General features: G+C 41.9%; 1 protein-coding gene across 1 annotated transcript in view; it reads right to left on the minus strand.

Moving 5' to 3' along the window:
- Nucleotides 1-22,713, minus strand: part of WNK4 (WNK lysine deficient protein kinase 4) — a 348,601-nt gene that overhangs the window by 64,568 nt on the left and 261,320 nt on the right. The window contains exons 9-14 of the mRNA XM_077459518.1: nt 16,567-16,643; nt 16,300-16,438; nt 11,727-11,843; nt 7,191-7,358; nt 5,382-5,436; nt 1,787-1,939 (exon numbers count right to left, since the gene is read on the minus strand). Coding sequence (XP_077315644.1) covers nt 1,787-1,939; nt 5,382-5,436; nt 7,191-7,358; nt 11,727-11,843; nt 16,300-16,438; nt 16,567-16,643 — 709 coding nt within the window. The remainder of the gene's footprint in view (nt 1-1,786; nt 1,940-5,381; nt 5,437-7,190; nt 7,359-11,726; nt 11,844-16,299; nt 16,439-16,566; nt 16,644-22,713) is intronic.

Consider the following 22,713-nt stretch of genomic DNA (forward strand, 5'->3'; position numbering starts at 1 on the left):
CAGCCAGCAGCTATAGCCACTCGCTGTATCACACGGCCCCGCCCCCGGCGCGCTGCATCATTGGATGTGATTGACAGCAGCGCGAGTCAATAGCTGCACTGCTTTCAATCCATCCACTCCAGCCAATCAGCGGCCAGGCTGAGTGGCGAAGAGGACGTCGGGGGCGAGCGTGGGACTTTCGAGGAGTCAGGTAAGTAAAACAGGGGGGCTGGGGGCGCTGGCACTGTCAGATGTTTTTTCACCTTAATGCATAGAATGCATTAAGGTGAAAAAACATTTACCTTTACAACCCCTTTAAGCATATGCCTGTGCGAGGACTTTGTTTGCTTGCATGAGGAAGCAAAGTTGTTCTGTGCATTCTCATGCAGGCAGTCCCATGCATGTCAAATGGGATGCAGTGGCTGCAGGGGAAAAGCTGTTGCTCCCAATCTGACAGCTGTATCTAGTGCTTAACCACTTGCCGCCCGCCCTATAGCAAATAGACGGCGGCAAAGTGGTTGCATAATCCTGACCGGACGTCATATGACGTGATCAGGATTATGAGCTGCTGCGCGCCCCCGGGGGCGTGCATCGCGGCGATCGTTGTTGCGGGGTGTCAGTCTGACACCCGGCAACTACGATCTCGGTAAAGAGTGTCCAATCACGGCTGATCACAGTGTAAATAGGAAAAGCCAGTGATCAGCTTTTCCTCACTCGCATCTGTCAGACGCGAGTAGAGGAGAGCCGATCGGCTGCTCCTCTGACAGGGGGGGTCTGTGCTGATCGATTATCAGCACAGCCCCCCCGAGGATGCCCACACTGGACCACCAGGGACGCCACCAGACCACCAGGGATGCCAAGGACAAGGTATGCCACCCTAGACCACCAGGGATTCTAGTCAGTGCCACAATGGATGCCAATCAGTGCCCATAATGGATGCCAATCAGTGCCCACAATGGGCATCACTGATTGGCATGCATTATTGATTGGCACTGATTGGCATCCATTAGTACAATATATTATAATACAATACCGCCTATCAGTTCCCATCTGTGCCGCCTATCAGTGCCTACCCATGCCCACCTGTGCCGCCTACCCATGCCCACCTGTGCCGCCTAACCCATGCCCACCTGTGCCACTTATCCATGCCCATCCATGCCAATCCGTGCCAATGTGTGCCACCTATCAGTGCCCATCTGTGTCGCCCATCAGTGCCACCCATCAGTGCCGCCTATCAGTGCCACATATCGGTGTCCATCAATGCCACCTCATCAGTGCCACTTCATTGGTGCCACCTCATCGGTGCCCATCAGTGCCGCCTTATCATTGCCCATCAGTGTAACCCCATCAGTGCCCATCAGTGAAGGAGAAAACTTACTTATTTGCAAAGTTTTGAAACTGAAACAAAAAAAAACATTTTTTTTTTCAAAATTTTCAGTATTTTTTTATTTGTTTAGCAAAAAATAAAAACCGTAGAGGTGATCAAATACCACCAAAAGAAAGCTCTATTTGTGGGAAAAAAATGATAAAAATTTCATTTGGGTACAGTGTAGCATGACCACGCAATTGTCATTCAAAGTGCGACAGCGCTGAAAGCTCAAAATTGGTCTGGGCAGGAAGGTGTTTAAGTGCCCGGTATTGAAGTGGTTAAGTACACCCGTCTGAATGAGGCCTAACTGCATATTGCACTTTAAGAATAAATTGATAGGATAAGGCATTGCAGACCCTTAGTTCTGGATAACTAATAACATTTGTCATTTCCACTTGAGCACATTTTGTACAGCAAATACGATAAAATACAGCGTACCTATGGTCATGGATGGCAGAATGGATTTGTGTCGAAGATCTGGAACACTTATAACAGGTGCAGCTGCAAATACTTCATTGTCCAATATGGGGCTACCCTGACTGAAGAGGCTAGGGGAGACAGTTCCTTTGCTTGGACTCGTAGAGGTCAAATCTTAAAATATAAATATAAACTGAAGAAAATACTTAAGGACACAGACAGTAAATAATAAACAGTAAAAAACAGAGGACTTAGAACTTGGAAGGCAAGTCAAAACCTAACTAAGCTCATCCTACTCCCACTTCCATCCTAGGCCTATTCTATCTACCCTGTAAGAGGAAAGATGCCTATACTTGCCTTTTCTGAAGTCGCTCAGGCCCAGTCACATGACCAGCTTCCAGCGCCGGCTTCAGTGTAGAGTAGGGACATCCGACAATGTATGACCCATAGTAAGCCTATACGTGATGTCATAGCCCAGGCTCTGCAGCCGTTTTCACTGCCTTTCCTCTACAGTGAAGCCAGTGCTGGGACCTGATCATGTGACCGGATCAGTGCAACTTCAGATTAGGTAAGTATAGCTATCTTTCCTTTTACAGGGCAGATAGAATAGGCTTAGAATGGGGTGGCAGTAGGATAAGCTTGGTTTGGTTTTGCCTTGCATTCTATATATACATATACATTATATATAAGCTTTAAAGCTGAAATCCAGGGAGATAAAAAAAAACAATGATGAAATGCTTATGAATGCAGCTGTGTAAGAACATACATTTATATTTGTATATTTATAACACTGCTTTCTAATACCCTGTACAACAGCAATAGGAAGATTCCTTGAATATGGAAGACCAACACTGGTATCCATAGATGGATTATTATTATTATTATATAAGATTTATATAGCGCCAACAATTTGCACAGTGCTTTACAACATTAGGGCAGAGTACAGTCTTGATACAATTCAATACAGGAGGAATACAGCTTACAATCTAAGATATGCTGGCAGGGAAAATGGATGACCCTGTCCCTGGCCTTTTTTGTCAAATCAATATTTAAAGAAATTGCACTTTTGCAGAAAGAACTCACCTCTGTGAGTATTAGGTCAGTACAAATTGGAAACTTTGTGGCCTAACTCTCAAGTAGCTTTGCACGCAAATTATAAATAAATGTAATGTTACTGGAAACACATTGGGGGTTATTTACGAAAGGCGAATCCACTTTGCACTACAAGTGCAAACTACAAGTGCAAAGTGCACTTGAAATTGCACTGAAAGAGCACTTGGAAGTAAAGTCGCTGTAGATCCTAGGGGGACATGCAAGGAAAATAAAAAACAGCATTTTATCTTGCATGTGATTGGATAATAAAATCAGCAGAGCTTCCACTCATTTCAGATCTACCTCTCAGATTTACAGCGACTTCTCTTCAAGTGCACTTTCAGTGCAATTTCAAGTGCACTTTGTAGTGTGCACTTGTAGTGCAAAGTGGATTTGCCATTCGTAAATAACCCCCATTGCAAGGTTTCTGTTGAAAGAAAATAATGGGGTGGCTAGAGTTTTAAATTAGTCCGTTTTGAAAGGGGGTATCTACTGAATGCCTTTCTGAAGTTCAGATACACCCACAATGTATATGGGGCTTATCATTTTAGGATTAGCAGCTTAGGATAGCAGCGTTCATTTAAAATCAAATGACACTTGATGTAAAAAATCATCAGGTTTGAAGGCATACACACGTAGAAAAAATAGTGGCAAGCAGCAACCTCTTAGCTTGTAGGAAAGATTTTGTCTTAAGCTCTATTCACACCTAGGCGTTTGGAATCATGGGCGGAATCGCCCGTGATTTCATTTTGTGTTAAAACGTGGAATGCATTTGCTATGCCATTACTTCTTGGGCTAGATTCACACCTAGGCATTTTTAGTGCTTTTTGCATTTTGCAGATTTGCACTACAGTCCATTTACCATAGTTTCCTATGGAACACGTTCTGTAGTGCAAATCTGCAAAATGCAAAAAGCACTAAAAATGTATAGGTGTGAATCCAGCCTTAATGGGACTGCAACCGCAGAACGATTTTGCCTTTATTGCCGCGTGACAATTTGCAGCAAAATCACGCAAACAAAATCACTGCGAAATTGGGGTGCTATTAAGAAGTAATGGCATCACAAACGCGTTCCACGTTTTGCCGCGATTTGGAATCGTGGGTAGAATTGCTATGATTCCGCCCGTGATTCCAAACGCTTAGGTATGAATGGAGCCTTAGGCTGGATTCACCCCTAGGCATTTTTTGTGCTTTTTGCATTTTGCAGATTTGTACTACAGAACGTGTTCCATAGGAAACCACGGTAGATGGACTGTAGTGCAAATCTGCAAAATGCAAAAAGCACTAAAAATGCCTAGGTGTGAATCAGGCGTTAGTGTCTATAGATGGTCAGATCTATCACTTAGGGCAACACGGTAAGAGATTTGCCTTTCTTCATTCATAATGTCCCCCACCAAGCCCTGCTGCTTTCTTTTTCCTTTGACTGTCTAGGTTGATAATAATATTGTACAAGATGCTATTCCTTTTTCTGTGGAAAAAAGGGACTAGACATCAGTTAAGACACTTTTCTACATAACTCTGTGTATAAAACAAACACTATTATTGCAAGGTATGCTTGCCTTTGTTTGCCTTATTTATCAGGCTGAATATGAGTGTGAAGCCATACTTGGGAACAGTGTTTTTTTAAGACCCTCTTTAATAAAGTAAATGGTTTCACATTTACAACAGCCCATAGGCCCGGTTCACACTGGTACGACACAACATTCGTACGACTTACGACTGTGGATCCGACTTTGCCCTGCGACTTGAAATCCAATGTCAAAGAACGGGGCTCCGACTTTGATCCCGACAATGGCAGGCACTTTGTGTCTGGTATGAATCTTTAGGGAAACTCCACACCAAAAAAAAAAAACATGAGTTCCCCCTCCAAGAACATACCAGACCCTTCGATCCAACTTCAGTGATATTTAATGGGCTGAAGTAGAATCAAAGTCGGATCGAAATAGTGCACGGAGCATCTTCAAAGTCAGACCGACTTGTGTCAGACCAGTTAAAACGGCTCTCACAGGGAAACATTAATTTGCAAACGTCATAAGCTCCCAAAGTCGGAGCGTTTGTCGCAGCAGTGTAAGGCTGGGTTTACACTGGTACGACAAACACTCCGACATTGGAAGCACGTTGCCGATTCCCTAAAAGAGCCGCTTAACTGGTCCGACACAAGTTGGTCTGACTTTGAAAAAGGTTCCTGCACTATTTTGATCCGACTTTGGTCCTACTTCAGCCTATTGAATATCATTGAAGTCGGATCAAAGTTGGATCCTTGTCCTAACCATTCGACTTGTGACATCCGACATGGTGATTACAGCAGCAGTAAAAGGAATTTATGTCACACTAGGTTTGTTTTGATTGGTCAAAGGACAAGTCAGACTATCTCAAAGTCGCAGTCGTATCCTACCAGTGTGAACCCGGCCTAAGCCAGTGATTGTTTTTTCAGGTGGCAATAAAATGAATAATGCTCTTGTCATAGAGAAAGATGCCTGTGCAGATGGAAGACACAAGGGGTCTATTTGGAAACTTTGCTTACCACTGAGAGATGAGCAGGAGAAGGAACGGGATAATTCTTGAAGTTGAGGATCAGTCTGTTCAAATAATAATATGTGGTAATGTCAGTTTCATTGGTGTATTGCAACATTCTCTAGTACTAAGAGACCAATTCCACCCAAACTTGAAAGCTACTCTTGGGCTGAGACACCTGCCAATTTCTTATATTTATCTACAATTGCAAAATTTCCCTTTGTGTCTTCACTCAGAACACACAGAAAAGGCCATATAAGAGGTGATCTGTTTTACTAAATTATTAAAGTGGTGTTGCCACCAAAAAATAAAAAGTTGTTTAAAATTCTTTAAAAAAAAATTGGAATTTTTTTTTTTTTACTCACCTCTAAATACCTGTTGCTAGGGGGTCCCTCATAGTCTGCCTTCTTCCTTGCCCAGGCTAGGGACATCACTTCCCCTAGCGCCGCACAGTCACCTGGGACCTGTCACGTGTCCCAGGTGACTGTACGGCGTATCACGGCGCCCTGAAGCCACAGCCAGGTGCCTACAGTATGCATGATGGTGCCGCGAGCGGAGCGGGGAATGAGGGGGGGCTTCGTTCCCCCACATCGCTGGACCCTGGGACAGGTAAGTGTCCGATTATTAAGTCAGCAGCGACAGTATTTGTAGCTGCTGACTTTTAATTTTTTTTTTGTTAGGGGGTACCCCACTTTAAGTAAGTATCACTTAAAGGGTAAGTCTACTGTCGTGGAAAAAAAATAGCAAAAAAATTATTTACCTATATAGCATATACATTTTAATTGAGTGTTATTAAAATGACCTTTCCTTTACAATCTGCAGCACTGTAATTTTCTGTAAAGTGCAATACAATTTGGCTACCTGGAGGTGTTTTGCACACAGATGGTGTACAGAACGCTCCCCAGAAATGATATTTTCTGCTTGTGTGATTGGCTTACTGTTTTTCCCAGAAGTCTGCACTAAGGCTCGGTTCACACTAATCCATTTGTTGATGCATTTAGCATTTTGCAGAAATGCAGGGAATTATTTTAACATGGGTTCCTATGGGACATGTTCACATCAATGCAATTTTGTGCATGTGCGTTTTTGGAAAGGGTCGGGGACTTCTTTTTCTTCCAAAATGCATAGTTTTGCATGTAATAGACTTCAAAGGACCCGCAACCAAAATTCAAGTACTGTGTTTTTACAGTGTTTTTACTGTGATTTACAATTTTTTTTTACACTGTATATAGCTGGTTGCTAAGGAGAGGCCTGGGAAGCCGGCCACCATGTCCTTAACAACTGATGCATCATCAGCTGTCAGCTGATATAAAATAATAAGAATTGCCTTGCATTGGTGGTGGGAGTGTCATGGTCTGGGGCTGCATGCAGGGCCGTCTTTAATATTGATTGGACCCTGGGCAAACATTTTTTATGTTAATTACATCAACGTATATCTTAACAACCAATCATATTGTACCACATGTATTTCTATAGTAAAACTTAAAAATGGCCTTGGAGTTGTTGGAAATAGCATCCAAAAATTTTGTTGCTACAAGAAAGCAGTTTATGCTAATTTAAGGAATTAGTAATTGGGGTTAAGCACCCCAACAGAAACACATTAGCACTCCGAAGAACAATGAGATTTGCCATTGTGCTCCTGTTGTAGACAGACACCTTATTTACTGTTCTGGCAGCCACAATGGGAATCATAGCAAACAGCCCAGCAGAGACACAAACAACAATACAAACTAACAAAGGTTCTGACCTTTCCGTTGATAACTGCCCTTTAATTTGTCTCTATCTTTAATGTAGGATCATGAAGATCTATGCTACAAACCTGAAAATTGGGAGGAAACGTGCTTTCCACAGTAACTAAACCATCCGCCTCATCTTCTCTGTCTCCACTAGCATCTTTCTTTAGCAAAGCCTCCACACGGTGGATGATGTCCTTAATCCTGTTGGTAAAGCTTTCTCTTTCTGACTGCATAATAAACTCATTGTTCACCTAGGAAAAATAAGAATTTTGTCAAACACAACTACTGCGTTGATAAAGAAGGTCAGAAAGACATAGTGCTGTTCAGCACTACTAAGCAAAAAGCAGAGCCTGCATTTATAATGAACACATATGGCTAACTCCGTAAGCATACAGTGCATAAATAGTTACATAGTTATAGGTGATATACCGCACCAGGTGGCAGTCCAAAAAATTCACCTCCCCTGCACTAGGTGGGTGCTGGCTCTGTATGCAAGATACAAGCAAACAAAAAAAAAAGATCCGGGTAGCCGCACTCCAAGTTGATGTCTTTACTGAATGGAAAGCAGTACAAACAGCATACGCAGTCACAGATAAATAGCTGACACATTTCACATCTCTTTTACCGGTGCTTAGTTAGTAATATAGTTACATAGTATAGTTAGTCTGGTTGAAAAAAGACACAAGTTCCTCTAGTTCAACCAATAAAAAGGGGGAAAAAATATATAATCCTATTTACACAATCCAATACCCACAGTTTATCCAGAAGAAGGCAAAAATAACCAGCAAAGCATGATCCAGTGTGCTCCAGCAGGGGAAACATTCCTTCCTGATCCCCCAAAAGGTACATTTCCCGGATCATCTTTAACTATAAATGTTAGTATCCAGTTGTATCTGGTTAGTAAAGAGTCCAGGCCTTTTTTTAGGACAGAACCAGCTGTTGAGAGAGTCTATTCTACATTTTCACAGCTCTTACTGTAAAGAAACCTTTTCATATTTGGAGATTAATCTCTTTTCCTCCAGATGTAAAGTGTGACCTCTTGTCCTCTTTGATGCTTAAAATGAATAGCCCAAAACCAAGTTCACTGTATGGACCACATATGTATTTATACATGTTGGTCTTGTCCCCCCTAATCTCTTCTTCTCAAGAGTGAATAAATTTTGTTCCTCTAATCGTTCCTCATAGCTGAACTCCTCCATGCCTCTTATCTCTTTGGTTGCTCTTCTTTGCACTTTCTCCAGTTCCCCGATATCCTTTTTTGTGAACCGATGCCCAAAACTGAACTGCATATTCCAGATGGGTCTTACTAATTATTTGTACAGGGGCAAAATTATATCTCTCTCTCTGGATTCCATATCTCTCTTAATAGAAGAAATGATTTTGCTTGCTTTGGAAACCGTAGCTTGACATTGCATGCTATTATTACATTTATGACCTACCAGAATACCCAGATCCTTCTGCACCATTGATTCCCCCAGTTGTACTAGTATGTATGATGCATGCATATTCTTAGCCCCCAAGATTAAACCTAATTGGCCACATAGTTGCCCAATTAAACCGTGCATTTAGGTTGGCTTGTAAATTGGAGACATCCTGTAAGGATGGTATTCCACTGCATAGCTTGGTGTCATCTGCAAAGACTAAAATGGTACTTTTAATCCCAGACCCTATATCATTTAAAATGTATTAAAAAGTAAGGGTCCCAACAAACACTGAACCTTGGGGTACACCACTAACAACCCTAAACCAGAGTATGACCAGAGTATGAAGCATTAACCACTACTGAATATGACCTCTTAGCCAGGTTTCTATCCAATTACAAACTGTTTTTTCTAAGCATGTAGACTTTACTTTACACATTAGCCGCATGTCGGGAATTGTGTCAACGCTTTTGCAAAATCCAAGTGTACCACGCCCACAGCCACCCCTCTATATAAGGTTTTACTTCCTTCCTTATAAAAATAAATCAGATTTGTCTGAAAAATTCTGTCTTTCATGAACCCATGCTGTCTGTTGCTTAAAATATTTTTTTTTCCAGCAAGAACTCATGTATGTGGTCTTTTATTAAACTCTTCAGTAAAGAGTCCACCAAAAATGTTGAAACAATGCTTTGAAATTACAGAGCTTAATTCTTTTAGGATCTGTAGGTGTATGTTATCTGGTCTGGGTTTGGTAGACAACAGGAAATGAGAAGAAATCTACCCCTAGGAAGGGAAATCACTCCTGTAAGAGTTATCATGGGAAAAAGGTGTCTCTGCTGAAGGTTTATGACAAATTTTTGTTTTCACAACCCAACTTTTTCAAAATCCGACTGTCACAGGAACAGAAAGTGGGGTGACATCTTCTGAACGAGGGCACAGACAGCAAAACAAATCTTACAGGGGTGTTAACCCTTCCCTATGCTATGCAAAAAATGTAAAAAAACATTTTTGACTGGAACTACACTTAAAATGTACCTGATCCAACTTACATACAAATTCAAATTAAGAACAAACCTACAGACCCTATATTGTTTGCAACATGGGGACTGCCTGTACATTTTTAGCCATTGTGGATCATTGGGTCTTTGTCAGTACCACCCCAATTATGGTCAGGAGCTCCCCCATGTATTTAATAGATTTACCTTCTCTTTGTCCCCAGTCACCCACTCTAGATTATTTTGTAAAGGGCCTACATGCTCAGACCTGGCCTTTTTACTATTAATTTATATTTGAAGAATGTTTTGGGGGGTTGTCCTATTATCTTCTGCAATCTGTTGTTCTTTTTGAATGTTTGTGCCCTTGATTTCCATTGTACATATTGTGTTATATTCTTTGTAACATTTAAACAATAATAGTGTTCCATCATTCTTATGTTTTTTAAAAGCTCTTTTCTTATTATTTATGTTTTTTCTTTTACTTTGGCCGTGGGCCACATAGTTTTACTTTTAGCCTTTTAAACTTTTTGACCTTGCCATATATGACAAATGTAATATATTTTGCAGTGTGTTCACATACAGTCTTTTTGAAGAATTCCCATTTCTGTTCCGTGTTCAATGATGCCAATATTCTCTCCCAGTCTAAGTCTTGGAGAGGACCCCCATATCCTTGGAAAATTTGATCTCTTAGGGCCTGTACACACGATCCAAAGATCGGTAATAAAATTTAGCCCGCCGAACGATCTACTGGTTTTTGGATTGTTAGTATGGTGCTTTCAAAAGCCGATTACATTTTTTCATCAGACAAAAGCTGGATGTGCAGGCTATAAAACTGTTGTCGCATGTGAACTCAACGTCCGATTTTCATTTAATTAGTATGGTTTTGGTACGAAAAAAATCAGAAGTGGAACACTACGCACGTTCAGAAACGAAAGAATACATGAAAAAGTCAACACATTTCATCACTTCTGAAGTTTAATTCTGTCATACAAGAATTTTCATATGGTGAGTAACCTCTTCACTTTTGACATGAGACTAGCATGCAACAAAAAACGGATGTTCGGTCATCCGAAAATCTGATTGTGTGTGCGAGGCTTTACAGTAAATTTTTTTATCTTTTCAATATGTGCTTGTTGTTTACAGCTAACATTAAATTAAATCATATTGAAGAAATGGATTATGGACAGCCGCACTCCAATAAAAGTGCGGCTCCGATAAAAACTGACATGTTTCACATCATCATTGTTGCTTAGTCATAGCTACGACTGAGCTATGACTAAGCAACAATGATGTTGTGAAACGTGTCAGCTAATTGTCCTGCTTTTGTTATCACATGAACATTGACTATTCTTTACAATATAGGCTTTTATCGGAGTGCGGCTGTCCAGAATCCATTTCTTCAATATTACTCGTGCTGAGCCTGCATTTGGCTTCCACTGTGAGGAGGGGGTTTTCTTCAGTACACCACCTGATTAAATTAAATCATGTTATGGTCACTGCTACCCTGATGTTCTTTTATATGAACATTTAGTAATAAGCTCTGCATGGTCTGAGAACACCAGGTCCAGTGCAGCATCATTCCTCGTCGGAGCCTCTATGAATTGTATCATAAATTTGTCTTTTAATAGGGTTATAAATTTGTGCCCTTGAACTGTTCCTGCAGTGCCATTACTCTGGTCAATTTCCAGGTAGTTAAAATCCCCCATTATTATCACTGTCATGCAGGAATTGTGGTGTAGGAGGAGAAACTAGAGGGATCCTCCCTGCCCCCAAATAACCAATGCCCCCCCCCCCCCCCCCCACCACCCCATCCTAAGTCCCAATTAGGGTATTGGTGACAGTAGCAGAGAGATAGCAACCTGTACTACATCTATGCTTTTGAAGACCTGCACCATATCTTTACAGAGCTACCACAGGATGACAGCAGTGCAAACTTGCAGGCTTAATTAATAAGACAGTAAAAAAAACAAAGGTGATGTGCATAATCTCATAACAATAAACCCAATTCCTGGGTTACTTAAGCTGATCCAAGAAAGGTAAATTCTGGCTGATTACTTTGGGTTACCGTACTTTGCTCTCTGCCTTACGGAATAAGCTTAATAACAATCATATTTGCATAACATTAATGAGTGCAAGCCAGAATAGTTTCACATGCCTCATTTCAAATCAGTTTTCACCAAAAATATCACAATGCACCACTTACCATGACTGCTGCAATATCCTCCGGATTGTCTCCATCTAGATCGAACTTGAATGTAACCATCTTTCCATTGTAGGTTTGCAGCTGACACTCTACAACTCGATCACTCTTATCTGAGATCTATACAAAAAGAAGATCAAAACAATTATTGTTAACAGAAAAAGTTTAGGTTTTTACATTCAAAATAGTTTCCATTGGAGGCACAAATGACGTTGTAATGGGTGTAATTTTGCTTTAAAATGTTAGTGAATTGATATAAGAAAAGCATATGGAAGAATATGAAACCATTACAGTTGGGTTTTTTATTAGTTTTAAAAATCTGAAGATTCATTTTTTTTAAATATTGTGAAATCTTTTACTAAGCCACCAAATAGAACATTTTGGTTATGCTGCTCATAAAATAGATGCTTCAATATTTTTTTTATTCACTCCTCTTCTTTAGCATGGCAGAAGGATTCCCATAATTATACTCTAAGCTTGTTATATTTTCTGCTATCAATATGCATATCAAACTAAACAAATGGAAACATTTATCATTAGCTTCCCTGGAGTCTGGGATGCTTACATAACCTATAGCACCTACATAGTATATTCTTGTTTCAGGAGCCACCTGAACAAACACAGCAGTATTAAGATGCAGAGCATCAGCATATGAACCTCCAGTGGGAATGCTTCACAGAAAAGCACAAATTATAATGGATGGACCAGTGAACGAATGCAAGTAATCAAGTTTATTTATAATTTGCACATATATGCAGCAAAATACCCATTGGTGGAGGTTGTGTATGAATAGTAGAATGGCAGCAAAAGGAAATGGAGACACTGTACATAAGAACCAAATATATGTGCAAACAGAGCATTCCTAAACTACATGACCTTGATAGATGTTGCATATTATCCTTGGGTTAGAGTATTAAAGCAGTGAAGTAGACCTGTGGAGATGCAATGTCTATAAAAATATTGCTCTCACTACCCCCAGCTTCCTTAGCTGCAGGCACTGACACGGACAAGTGCAACTTTTGCAAAATACATCAGGGTGGTTCGCTGGAGGGGACACATGAAGAGAGGATGGGATACAAAAAGCCAAAACAAGCTGAACTGCAAAAGCCATGGAATGCAAACTAAGTTATGATGATGATGGAAAATAACTGAGAAAAGTTTGTTAATCAAGTACTTTGATACATTTACCCAGTGGATTTTAAAAAGAAGTTCATTAGTTCAGAATGCCACTATTAAGCAATGAAAAATCTAGACTTAAGAGTTGGAGAAATCAGTTAAAAAAAAATAGACAGCATAATACTATTGTGTTGAAAGTAATATGGCTTAAATTAACTGTGTTTTAATGCAGTTAATGATTTTCTATAATGACGTTAATGTTTTTATCTAGAAATATATTCTGTAGGTACCGTACTTATAAGGTCATTAAAAGCATTCCATAGCAGCTCATTATAAACATTTTAATTTGCTTTATATAAAATCATGTTGGGAAAAAATATTTTTCCAAATAAGGACTCGACAAACTAAAACATTCTATAATTTATTTATTTCTTTGCAAACTGAGTGCATTAATAACACTTTCCTTTGTTTTAAATACCATTATACACATTATTTTGTGAAGGCTTCAATTCAGTGCATTTGGAAGAAAACCTTACATTTTACCAGAAACTATCATATAGTAATGCCGCGTACACACGATCAGACTATGCGGCAGGCCAGAGTCCCCCGGACAATCCGCCCATGTGTGGGCTCCAGCGGACTTTTTCTTTCGAAAAGTCCAGCGGACTTAGAAAGAAGTTTTGACTCAAAATTGTCCGCCGGACTCGGCAGTCCGGCGGACAATCTGCCCGTCTGTGTGCTAGTCCACCGGAATAAACGGACTTGCCCAAACACGGAGGAAAGTCTGTTCATTTTGAACGTGGCTCCGGGTAGACGGGACTAGCGAAGGAAGTCAATGTCGCCGCCTTCGGCGGCGAGATTGACACCTCGCTGGCCCAGTCACATGGTATGGACTTAAAGGAGAAGCCCTACGCTGAAAAAACAGCGTGGGGGTCCCCCCAAAGTCCATATCAGACCCTTATCCGAGCATGCAGCCCGGTCGGTCAGAAAAAGGGGGTGGGGATGAGCCGTACCAGGCCATGTGCCCTCAACATAGGGGGGTGCTGTGAGGGTCATTGCGGCCAGAGACAGCGTCTATCGAATATAGCGGAGGAGTCCGGAGAGAAGACCCCCAAGACGGAAGACCACCGGAGCTGTGCAATAAATTATTTTAAAACCTTGTGTTGTGTTTTTTTTACACTTTTTTCACCAGGTGAATGGGTAGGGGTACATTGTACCCCATACTCATCCACATAGGGTGGGGGACCAGTATCTGGGGGCTGCCTTATTAAAGGGGACTCCCAGATTCCGATAAGCCCCCTGCCTGCAGACCCCGACAACCAATGGCCAGGGTTGTCGGGAAGAGTCCTTTGTCCTCATCAACATGGGGACAAGTTGCTTTGGCGTGGGGGGCCGCAGGGCCCCCTTCCCCAAAGTACCCCCCATGTTGAGGGCACGTGGCCTGGTATGGCTCAGGAGGGGGGGGGGGCGCTTGCTTGTCCCCACCCCCTTTCCTGACCAGCCAGGCTGCGTGCTTGGATAAGGGTCTGATATGGACTTTGGGGGGGACCCCCATGCCGGTTTTTCAGTGTAGGGCTTCCCCTTTAAGTACATACCAGGTGACGGGGCCAGCGACGTGTCAATCTCGCTGATGGAGGCGGCGACATTGACTTCCTTTGCAAGTCCCGTCTACCTGGAGCCACGTTCAAAATGAACGGACTTTTCTCCGTGTGCCGGCAAGTCCAATAATTTCAAAAGTCCGGCGGAATCCCGCAATAGTCCGGTCATGTGTGGGCAGGTCCGCTCCTTCGGAAAGTCCGGTGGACCTCCTCTGCAAAGTCCGGCGGTTTGTCCGCCAAGCTAAGTCCGCCGGATAGTCCGATCGTTTGTACGTGGCATAAGGGTGTGTAGTGTTGAATTGAGTTTTGGAAAATCACAGATTGAACGAGAGAAATCAATAGATTCTTCCACCCATGTTAAAAAGTGGATGGGGGAGTCTCCCCTGCCAGCTATTGCTTGCAGGGCTGCCTGAGTACCCAAACAGTGACTGTAGAAGTATGCTGATCAGGGTGGTCCTAACCACTCCAATTGTTCAAAGTTTGATCAATTCAGCAGGATTTAGTGCTGAATGTTCTTCAGCACTATCATGTATACTGGCTGGACTTGCTGTCCTTGATTTTTCTTTATTGTCTGTCAGTTCCTATTGGTACCTGGTCTTGGAACACTTGTCATAACTTCCAAGTGGACTTGGTATGACACATTCTCTGTTGATAATTGGCCATGGCATGTCCACATCTGTTACATATTGGATTGTTTTCAGGCAAGACCAAGCAGTGCAACCCTAGCCATTGAAAAATTAAAACTTAAGCTTGTTACTTAACAGTATACAGTTTTTGACAGTGAACAAAGTTCTGCACATCTCACACACATTGTCAAAGAAAAATTGTCACAGGTAGCAAAGGACCGATGGCTGTATATAGAGGTTTAGGAAACTCCAGGGGCTAAGGAACTTGACAGCAGCACAGCAGAAATCCCGGACTGTGCTTTGCACCATTCCTGAATGATAGCTTTATGTAAGGCCGCGTACACACGGGCGGACTGTTCGCCCAACTTTGTCCGCTGAACAGTGTTTGGGCGGACAGTCCGCTCGTGTGTGGGCTTTCAGCGGACAGTTTCAGCGGACAGTTTGACGAACAAGGTTTTACGGAATTTCCGAAAAACTGTCCGCTGAAACCTTGTTTCAGCGAACAGTCCGCTCGTGTGTAGGCTTGTTCGTCAAACTAAGTTCCGCGCATGCTCAGAAAGGATTTGCACGCCGAAAGTTATAATGCAGTGTATAGGACGTCGTATTTTTCGTCCCGTCGTACGTGCCGTTCACGTCATCGCGCACGGTTTCAGCAAACTGTTCGTCCGTCGTGTGTGGCCATGTCCGTCCATGCTAATTTTGAGCGGACTGTTTGCCGAAACTGTTTGACGGACAAAGTTGGGCGAACAGTCCGCGCGTGTGTATGCGGCCTCAGAGTTTTATTCCCTGTTGTGACTAGACAGTGGGGGTTATTTGCTAAAGGAAAATCCACTTTGCACTGCAAGTGCATCTGAAAGTTCACTTCAAAGTAAAGTCGCTGTAGATCCGAGGGGGGCATGCGAGGAAAATAAAAAACAGCATTTTAGCTAGGACATGATTGGATGATAAAATCAGCAGAGCTTCCCCTCTTTTCAGATCTACCCCTTAGATTTAGAGCGTCTGCACTTCCAAGTGCACTTTCAAGTACACTTGCAGTGCAAAGTGGATTTGCCTTTCGTAAATAACCCCCAGTATGTTGGCAGGCAGTCATACAATGTACTGTAATCTACTACCAGTTTCAATGGATGTGACTACTCAGAAAAACAAATGACCTTAATGCTGTTAGATTTTTACTATTCTCTATACATAATGCATGTCTCCTGTTTGTAAAATAAACCCAATCATGTAAAAACGTACATTGATAATACGAAGCCTGGATCTTGCTTTACGTCTGAGAAGTTTTCCAGGTGTCTTCTTTACAGTTGAATTAGCACCACGCTCTCCTGCTGATTGGCCTTCACAACCATCGCTCAGCCCTGAAGTCTCTGATGCATAACTGGAAGGATGAGAATTATGCATGACATTTTAACATTATACTTAAAATGAGATGAAAGAATTATTACAATTAAACACATTATAATAGACAAACTACACAGATCACAGATTTTGATTATTCCACCTCACCTGTCCACAGGAGAGGCGATGTCACTGGGAATTCCAAGAGGGAGTGTGCAGTCTGTGTTCACACTGATAGCAATACTCTTAAGAGACAAGACCATAGACTGAATTACTAACCATTTCTCTTACTGCATATACAGTAACCTTTACATACAATTTTATTTCCTCAGTTTGAATAAGATCTGATAGAAATATGGTTCCTTACTAAAAACACCCTTGTTAGTGTTTAATATTTGTCTACTCAAAATGGGCACAATTACCCTTAAAGATAATATTTAAAAGTGACAAATAGTACAGAAATATTTTAATTGAAGTTAAAAATACCAATATATAATCAAACATTTAAACTAGATGTAAAATCTAATATAAAAAAGAATCACACTTTGAGGGTTATTTACTAAAGGAAAATCCACTTTACACTGAAAGTAAAATCACTGTAGACCCGAGGGGGACATGCAAGGAAAATAAAAAACAGCATTTTAGCTTGCACATGATTGGATGATAAAATCAGCAGAGCTTGCCACTTATTTCAGATCTACCCCTTAGATTTAGAGCGACTGCACTTCCAAGTGCACTTTCAGTGCAAGGTGGATTTGCCTTTGGTAAATAACCCCCCTTTGCGATGTCTATGACCTGTTTCTTTTCTCTGCTGTAGCTCACATAGAATGTAATATCTGGTGATGCATGTTGGAACAGAAAGTTGGAATAGAAACAGAAGATTACTTTTATGACCTGAGGGGTAAGGGTGTATGTATATATATATATATATATATATATATATATATATATATATATTATTATTATTATTATATATTTTTTTCTTCTTTTAACACTTGTAAAAAGCGATCAGTTTGTCAGTTTGATTTAAACAAAAATATGTGTATGAATGTTTTACAAACCCAGTTTCTACATTTACTTAGAGATATACTTCTTTTTAATATATACAATGTGAAGCCATAAGACTCTGTTTCATGCTACAATGTACTACACAATAGTTATTCCTACCGATGCCCATAGTTTGAGACTTGGTGGACAATGACTGTGTGGTGTCATGCCCTAGAAGATATACTCTGCTAAGTATCTCCCAAATTTTTACCCTTCGTCTGAATAATAAAACAAGAGTAAAGATATGGGGGAAGATTGGATATTAATATATATATTGAATAAATGGGGAGTACTCGGAATGGTCAGGGGTGGAAAGTGGGGTCCCACAGGGTTCTGTGCTGAGACCAATCCTATTTAATTTGTTCATAAACGACCTGGAGGATGGGGTAAACAGTTCAATCTCTGTATTTGTGGACAATACTAAGCTAAGCAGGGCAATAACTTCTCTGCAGGATGTGGAAACCTTGCAAGAATATCTGAACAAATTAATGGGGTGGGCAACTACATGGAAAATGAGGTTCAATGTAGAAAAATGTAAATGTAAAATAATGCATTTGGGTGGCAAAAATATGAATGCAATCTATACACTGGGGGGAGAACCTCTGGGGGAATCTAGGATGGAAAAGGACCTGGGCATCCTAGTAGATGATAGGCTCAGCTGCTACTAACAAAGCAAACAGAATATTGGCATGCATTAAAAAGGGAATAACCCCAGGGATAAAGCAATAATTCTCCAACTCTACAGAACTCTGGTCCGGCAGCACCTGGAGTATGCTCTCCAGTTCTCAGGAAGGATGTACTGAAATTGGAGCGAGTACAAAGACAACAAAGCTAATAAAGGATCTGAAGGATATTAGTTATGAAGAAAGGTTGCGAGCACTGAATTTATTCTCTCCGGAGAAGAGATGATTGAGAGGGGACGTGATTTCACTTTACAAATACTGTACTGGTGACCCCACAATAGGGTAACAACTTTTTTGCAGAAGGGAGTTTAAGAAGACACGTGGCCACTCATTAAAATTAGAAGAAAAGACATTTAACCTTAAACTACGTAAGGAGTTCTTTACTGTAAGAGTGGCAAGGACGTGGAATTCCCTTCCACAGGCGGTGGTCTCAGCGGGGAGCATCGATAGTTTCAAAAAACAATTAGATAAGTACCTGACCGATCACAACATACAATGTAATGCTGACATATAATTATAAACATAGGTTGGACTTGATGAACTTGTGTCTTTTTTCAACATCACCTACTATGTAACTATGTAACCCCATTTGTGTTCATGTCAATCAATTTTATTGTAAGTCAGATATGACTGATCATAAGCAATACGCTATTTAGCTGAGATTTTAATTTTGACAACTACTAATCAGAGAGTGATTGCAGTAAAATATAGATCTCTTTAAATAATGTGCAAAACTGTTTATTTAATAAGGGTTGTATGTTTTTATATGTGACTAAATTCTTTGTAGAACCCATGGTATCAATAATAGACAGGTAGATTTTAAAGAAGCTGGTCAGCCTGGACATCTCAGTCAGGGTGCATTTAAGGGAGAGATAGCAAAGGACACATGTAGGAGGGTTGTCTTTGCGAAATGGCCGACAAAGTATTGGACCATTTAGCAGAGGGAGACATACTAGCTTAAAGTCTACACTTGGTAAGACTGCCTAGCAGTGGCGGCTAGTGCTGCATATTTTGGGGGCAACAAACAAGACACCTGTCTCCACATCCCCGGTCAGTCGGTTGGTCCCCTCGCTTGTCCCGCACTTACCCCATCTAGCAGCTTTGGCTTCTTCCTATGTCTGCTCCTCCATGACGGCAACTTTTGTCCTCAGCAGCTACCCTCCTCCTTCCCTCAGCGGCTTCTCTCCTCCTTCCTGTGGCGGCCAATTGGGTCCTAAGACCCACTTCCTGATTGGCTGATAAGATAATCAGGAAGACAATAGCAAATATTCATTTGCTATTGTCACACAGCTGGCTGTGCCCTGGGCGCAGTGCTCTGGGCCCCGAGCCCAATCTGTTTTTGAAGCCTCAGGCTCAGGCTCTAGTCACGTACTTAAAAAATTAACACCCCATTGAAATCCATGCGTCTGGTGCCCTGCATGTAGATTGGGGCCAGGTGCATGAATTAGGGGGGCGGCGCCCCTGTGCCCCTGATGGACAGGCTGCCACTGATACCTAGGTTGGGGAAGAAGCAGTGACAATGACAGGTAGTGTTCTACAGATACCAGCTAACTCTAAGATGGCCCATGTATGTCTCTTTGCTACCCTAGAGGAAGGTTTCCTCAATAAAGGACGGTGCAGCCAGTGATATCCAGTATGGATGAAGTTTCTGTACGGTTACTGATTGAGATCAATTGGTAGTACATATACATATGAAAGTTTCTATACCTATGTAGATTATACCAAGAAAAAGTATATTTAACTTAATTTACTTAGACTCCTTTCACACTGGGGCCATGGCCGTGTTAGTGCTAAAGCGACACTTGTTTTAGCGTCACTTTAGCGCTGTTTAAGCAGCGCTTTTTGGCCACTAGCGAGCTTTTAACAACAAAAAAGGGGTTTAAAACTCCAGTATTGCAATTGTAATGGGCAGGGCATTTTGGGAGCGTTGAAAACAGTGCTCCCAAACCCCCCCAAAGATGCTGCTTGAAGGACTTTTCCGAACGTCCTGCAAGCGCACCGCCCGGGGGCAAAAGCACCCATTGTAATGAATGGGAGGCAATTTACAGGCGCTTTTAGCTAGCGCTAAAATGCCTGAAAACTCCCTCGGTGTGAAAGGGGCCTTAAGCCACATACACACTATAAGATTTTCTGCTGATTTTTGTCTTCAGATTTACCAAAACCATGTAGTGCAAGGGCCTGCCTGATTGCATACACATTGAAACTCCTAAGATTTGACCTCATAGTATATGGTTTTGGTAAATCTGAAGGAAAAAATCTGAAGAAAATCTGATAGTGTGTATGGGGCTGTAGAGGTAAGAGTTAAGAATAGCAATCCTATGCAGCAGTGTTGCCAACCGTCAGTATTTTTACTGGCAGCCAGTAGAAAACAGGCAATTTTCTCCTGCCAGTAAATGCCATGAAAAAGGAAAAAGTTTCCAATAAAAAATATGGCTGTGATGTTCAGCCCGGTCCAAAACCGGCCGAGACCATCCATGTGCCTGCTACAGTGTGTTCGGGGCAGTTCTGGTGGAGGCGGTGCCCAAGCATGTCATGTGATGTCATGGTACAAGGGAGCCAACCAGAGCTGCCAGGTCCTCGTGTGTGGGTAAGCAGGAAAGGAGCAGGGCAGGTCAGGAGTGGAACTGTCAGTGCTGTTTAGACTGGAGTGGACTAAAGGGACCACCTGGCTCGGAGAGAGACTGTCACTGTGATTTAGGAGGGGGACATGTAATGCCAGTGAGAAGTCAGCATCATCTGTGCTGCTGCACACTTCTTTCATTGTCACTGTGAGAGTCAACTTCATGTGTGTGTGTGTGTGTGTGTGTGTGTGTCTGTGTTTGTGTGCCTTCCTATTCTAATTTCTTGCCCTCCTGAGTCCTGTCCCTGAGATACTTACTTACTCTATTGAAAATAAAATAAGAAATATGTTTTTTTGCCCTAATATCTACCTTAAATCACATTGCTAATTGCATATGTAGCAATGACACTTTGGACAAGGTTACTGTACGGTTACTGATTGAGATCAATTGGTAGTACATATACATATGAAAGTTTCTATACCTATGTAGATTATACCAAGAAAAAGTATATTTAACTTAATTTACTTAGACTCCTTTCACACTGGGGCCATGGCCGTGTTAGTGCTAAAGTGACACTTGTTTTAGCGGCACTTTAGCTTTAGCGGTCTTGTGTAAATTTAGTTTTTGCCTCAGAACAGTAATGGGGTTCTGAGGGTTAATTGTGTAGGTTAACGTTGACATCAGTTTGGGCTGTGTTAGAGTTCTGCCTGGTCATGTGTACAGTTAGGTGCACATGACAGGCTCAGAACCAGGCCTGGTTGGACGCTTTGGGTATCGGCGTTCCCCCAATCAGTGGGTGTGCCGGGTCCCGCTGAGGAGTCTGGGGAAGGGTGATTAAGATGTTGAAGTCACGTGTTAAGGGGTCGTTCGTAAGGCCATAGAGGCCTGTTCCTGATACTGGATCGAGGTAGCCCCGCGAGGGGTCCCGGTCACAGGAGTGTATGTCGCTTCGCAAAATGCTTTGGTTGGTTAGCCCCAATAGACCCGCCTGGTCTGGGGTGAGGATCCGTCTGTTCCCGAGTCTCGGAACTGGCTCTGGTAAGAGGCGCAGTAACTGAGGGAGGATTCAAGGCGTCCAGGTGCGCTCTCGGCTTGGAGGGGCACCGCAGCTCGTTTAAGTGACTGGGGGAGGACTCTTCGGAGGAGGGCCGATAATCTGGCATCCTGAGAAGTGCCTGGTTGCTGAGTTGTGGAGGACACTGACGAATTCACGTTTTTCCAGTACTGCCAAGGAGACAGAGAACGTTCCAGGTACTGAGGAAAAAGGTTCCTGTTCACTTCAGTTACAAGTTACTCAAGGTCCAAGGTTTCACAAGTTCTGTCTCAAAGTGCTGACTGCCATAATCTCTGGCTAGAGATTTGTTCAACTTTGAAGCGCCCAGCTGCGAGTGGTTACTCTCTGTATGGTATTAGAGACTTTCTGATATTAGCAGTTCAAGGTGCCTGAGTTTCTTCACCCTTGCCCTCTGTTCCCATATGAGACTGTGTTTGTTGGATGTTACCCCTGAAAATAAAAACCTTTTCTAAAGGACTTTTATGGTGTCAGCGTCCAAAGTTGTTGGGTACTAACTCGGGGAACCCCTAGACGTGGAAGAACCAGCCAAGCGGAGGTAACTGATAAGCCCAAAATTTAGGCCCGCCCTGCCAAGGGTTATGGCCGCTACACATATTGCACTTGTTTGTAGCCTAAATACTAAAATGTGCACTTAAAACTGTGATTTTGTAATTTTTGGAAATGCCAGTAAAAACTTAGCTGTGCCAGGAAATTTTGAGTGTCGTGTCAGTAAATTTCAATCTGGTAGGTTGGCAACACTGCTATGCAGTCAGTTTAACCCTTGTACTTCACCCATGTACAAATAGATAATAAAAAATATTGCTGTTTAGCTAATGTGGCTATATCATGATAATATATTAATCTTTATTAATCTTTAGGACATTCCCCTAAACTGAGGTGTGTTATACATTATCACCAGCTGTATCCCCAATTTACCATTATAACTAAAGTAAGTAGAAATTACCAGTGA

Source organism: Lithobates pipiens, unplaced genomic scaffold, assembly GCF_037356315.1.
Source record: "Lithobates pipiens isolate NorthernLeopardFrog02 unplaced genomic scaffold, aLitPip1_a1.2 Scaffold_28, whole genome shotgun sequence".
Classification (NCBI taxonomy): Eukaryota; Metazoa; Chordata; class Amphibia; order Anura; family Ranidae; genus Lithobates; species Lithobates pipiens.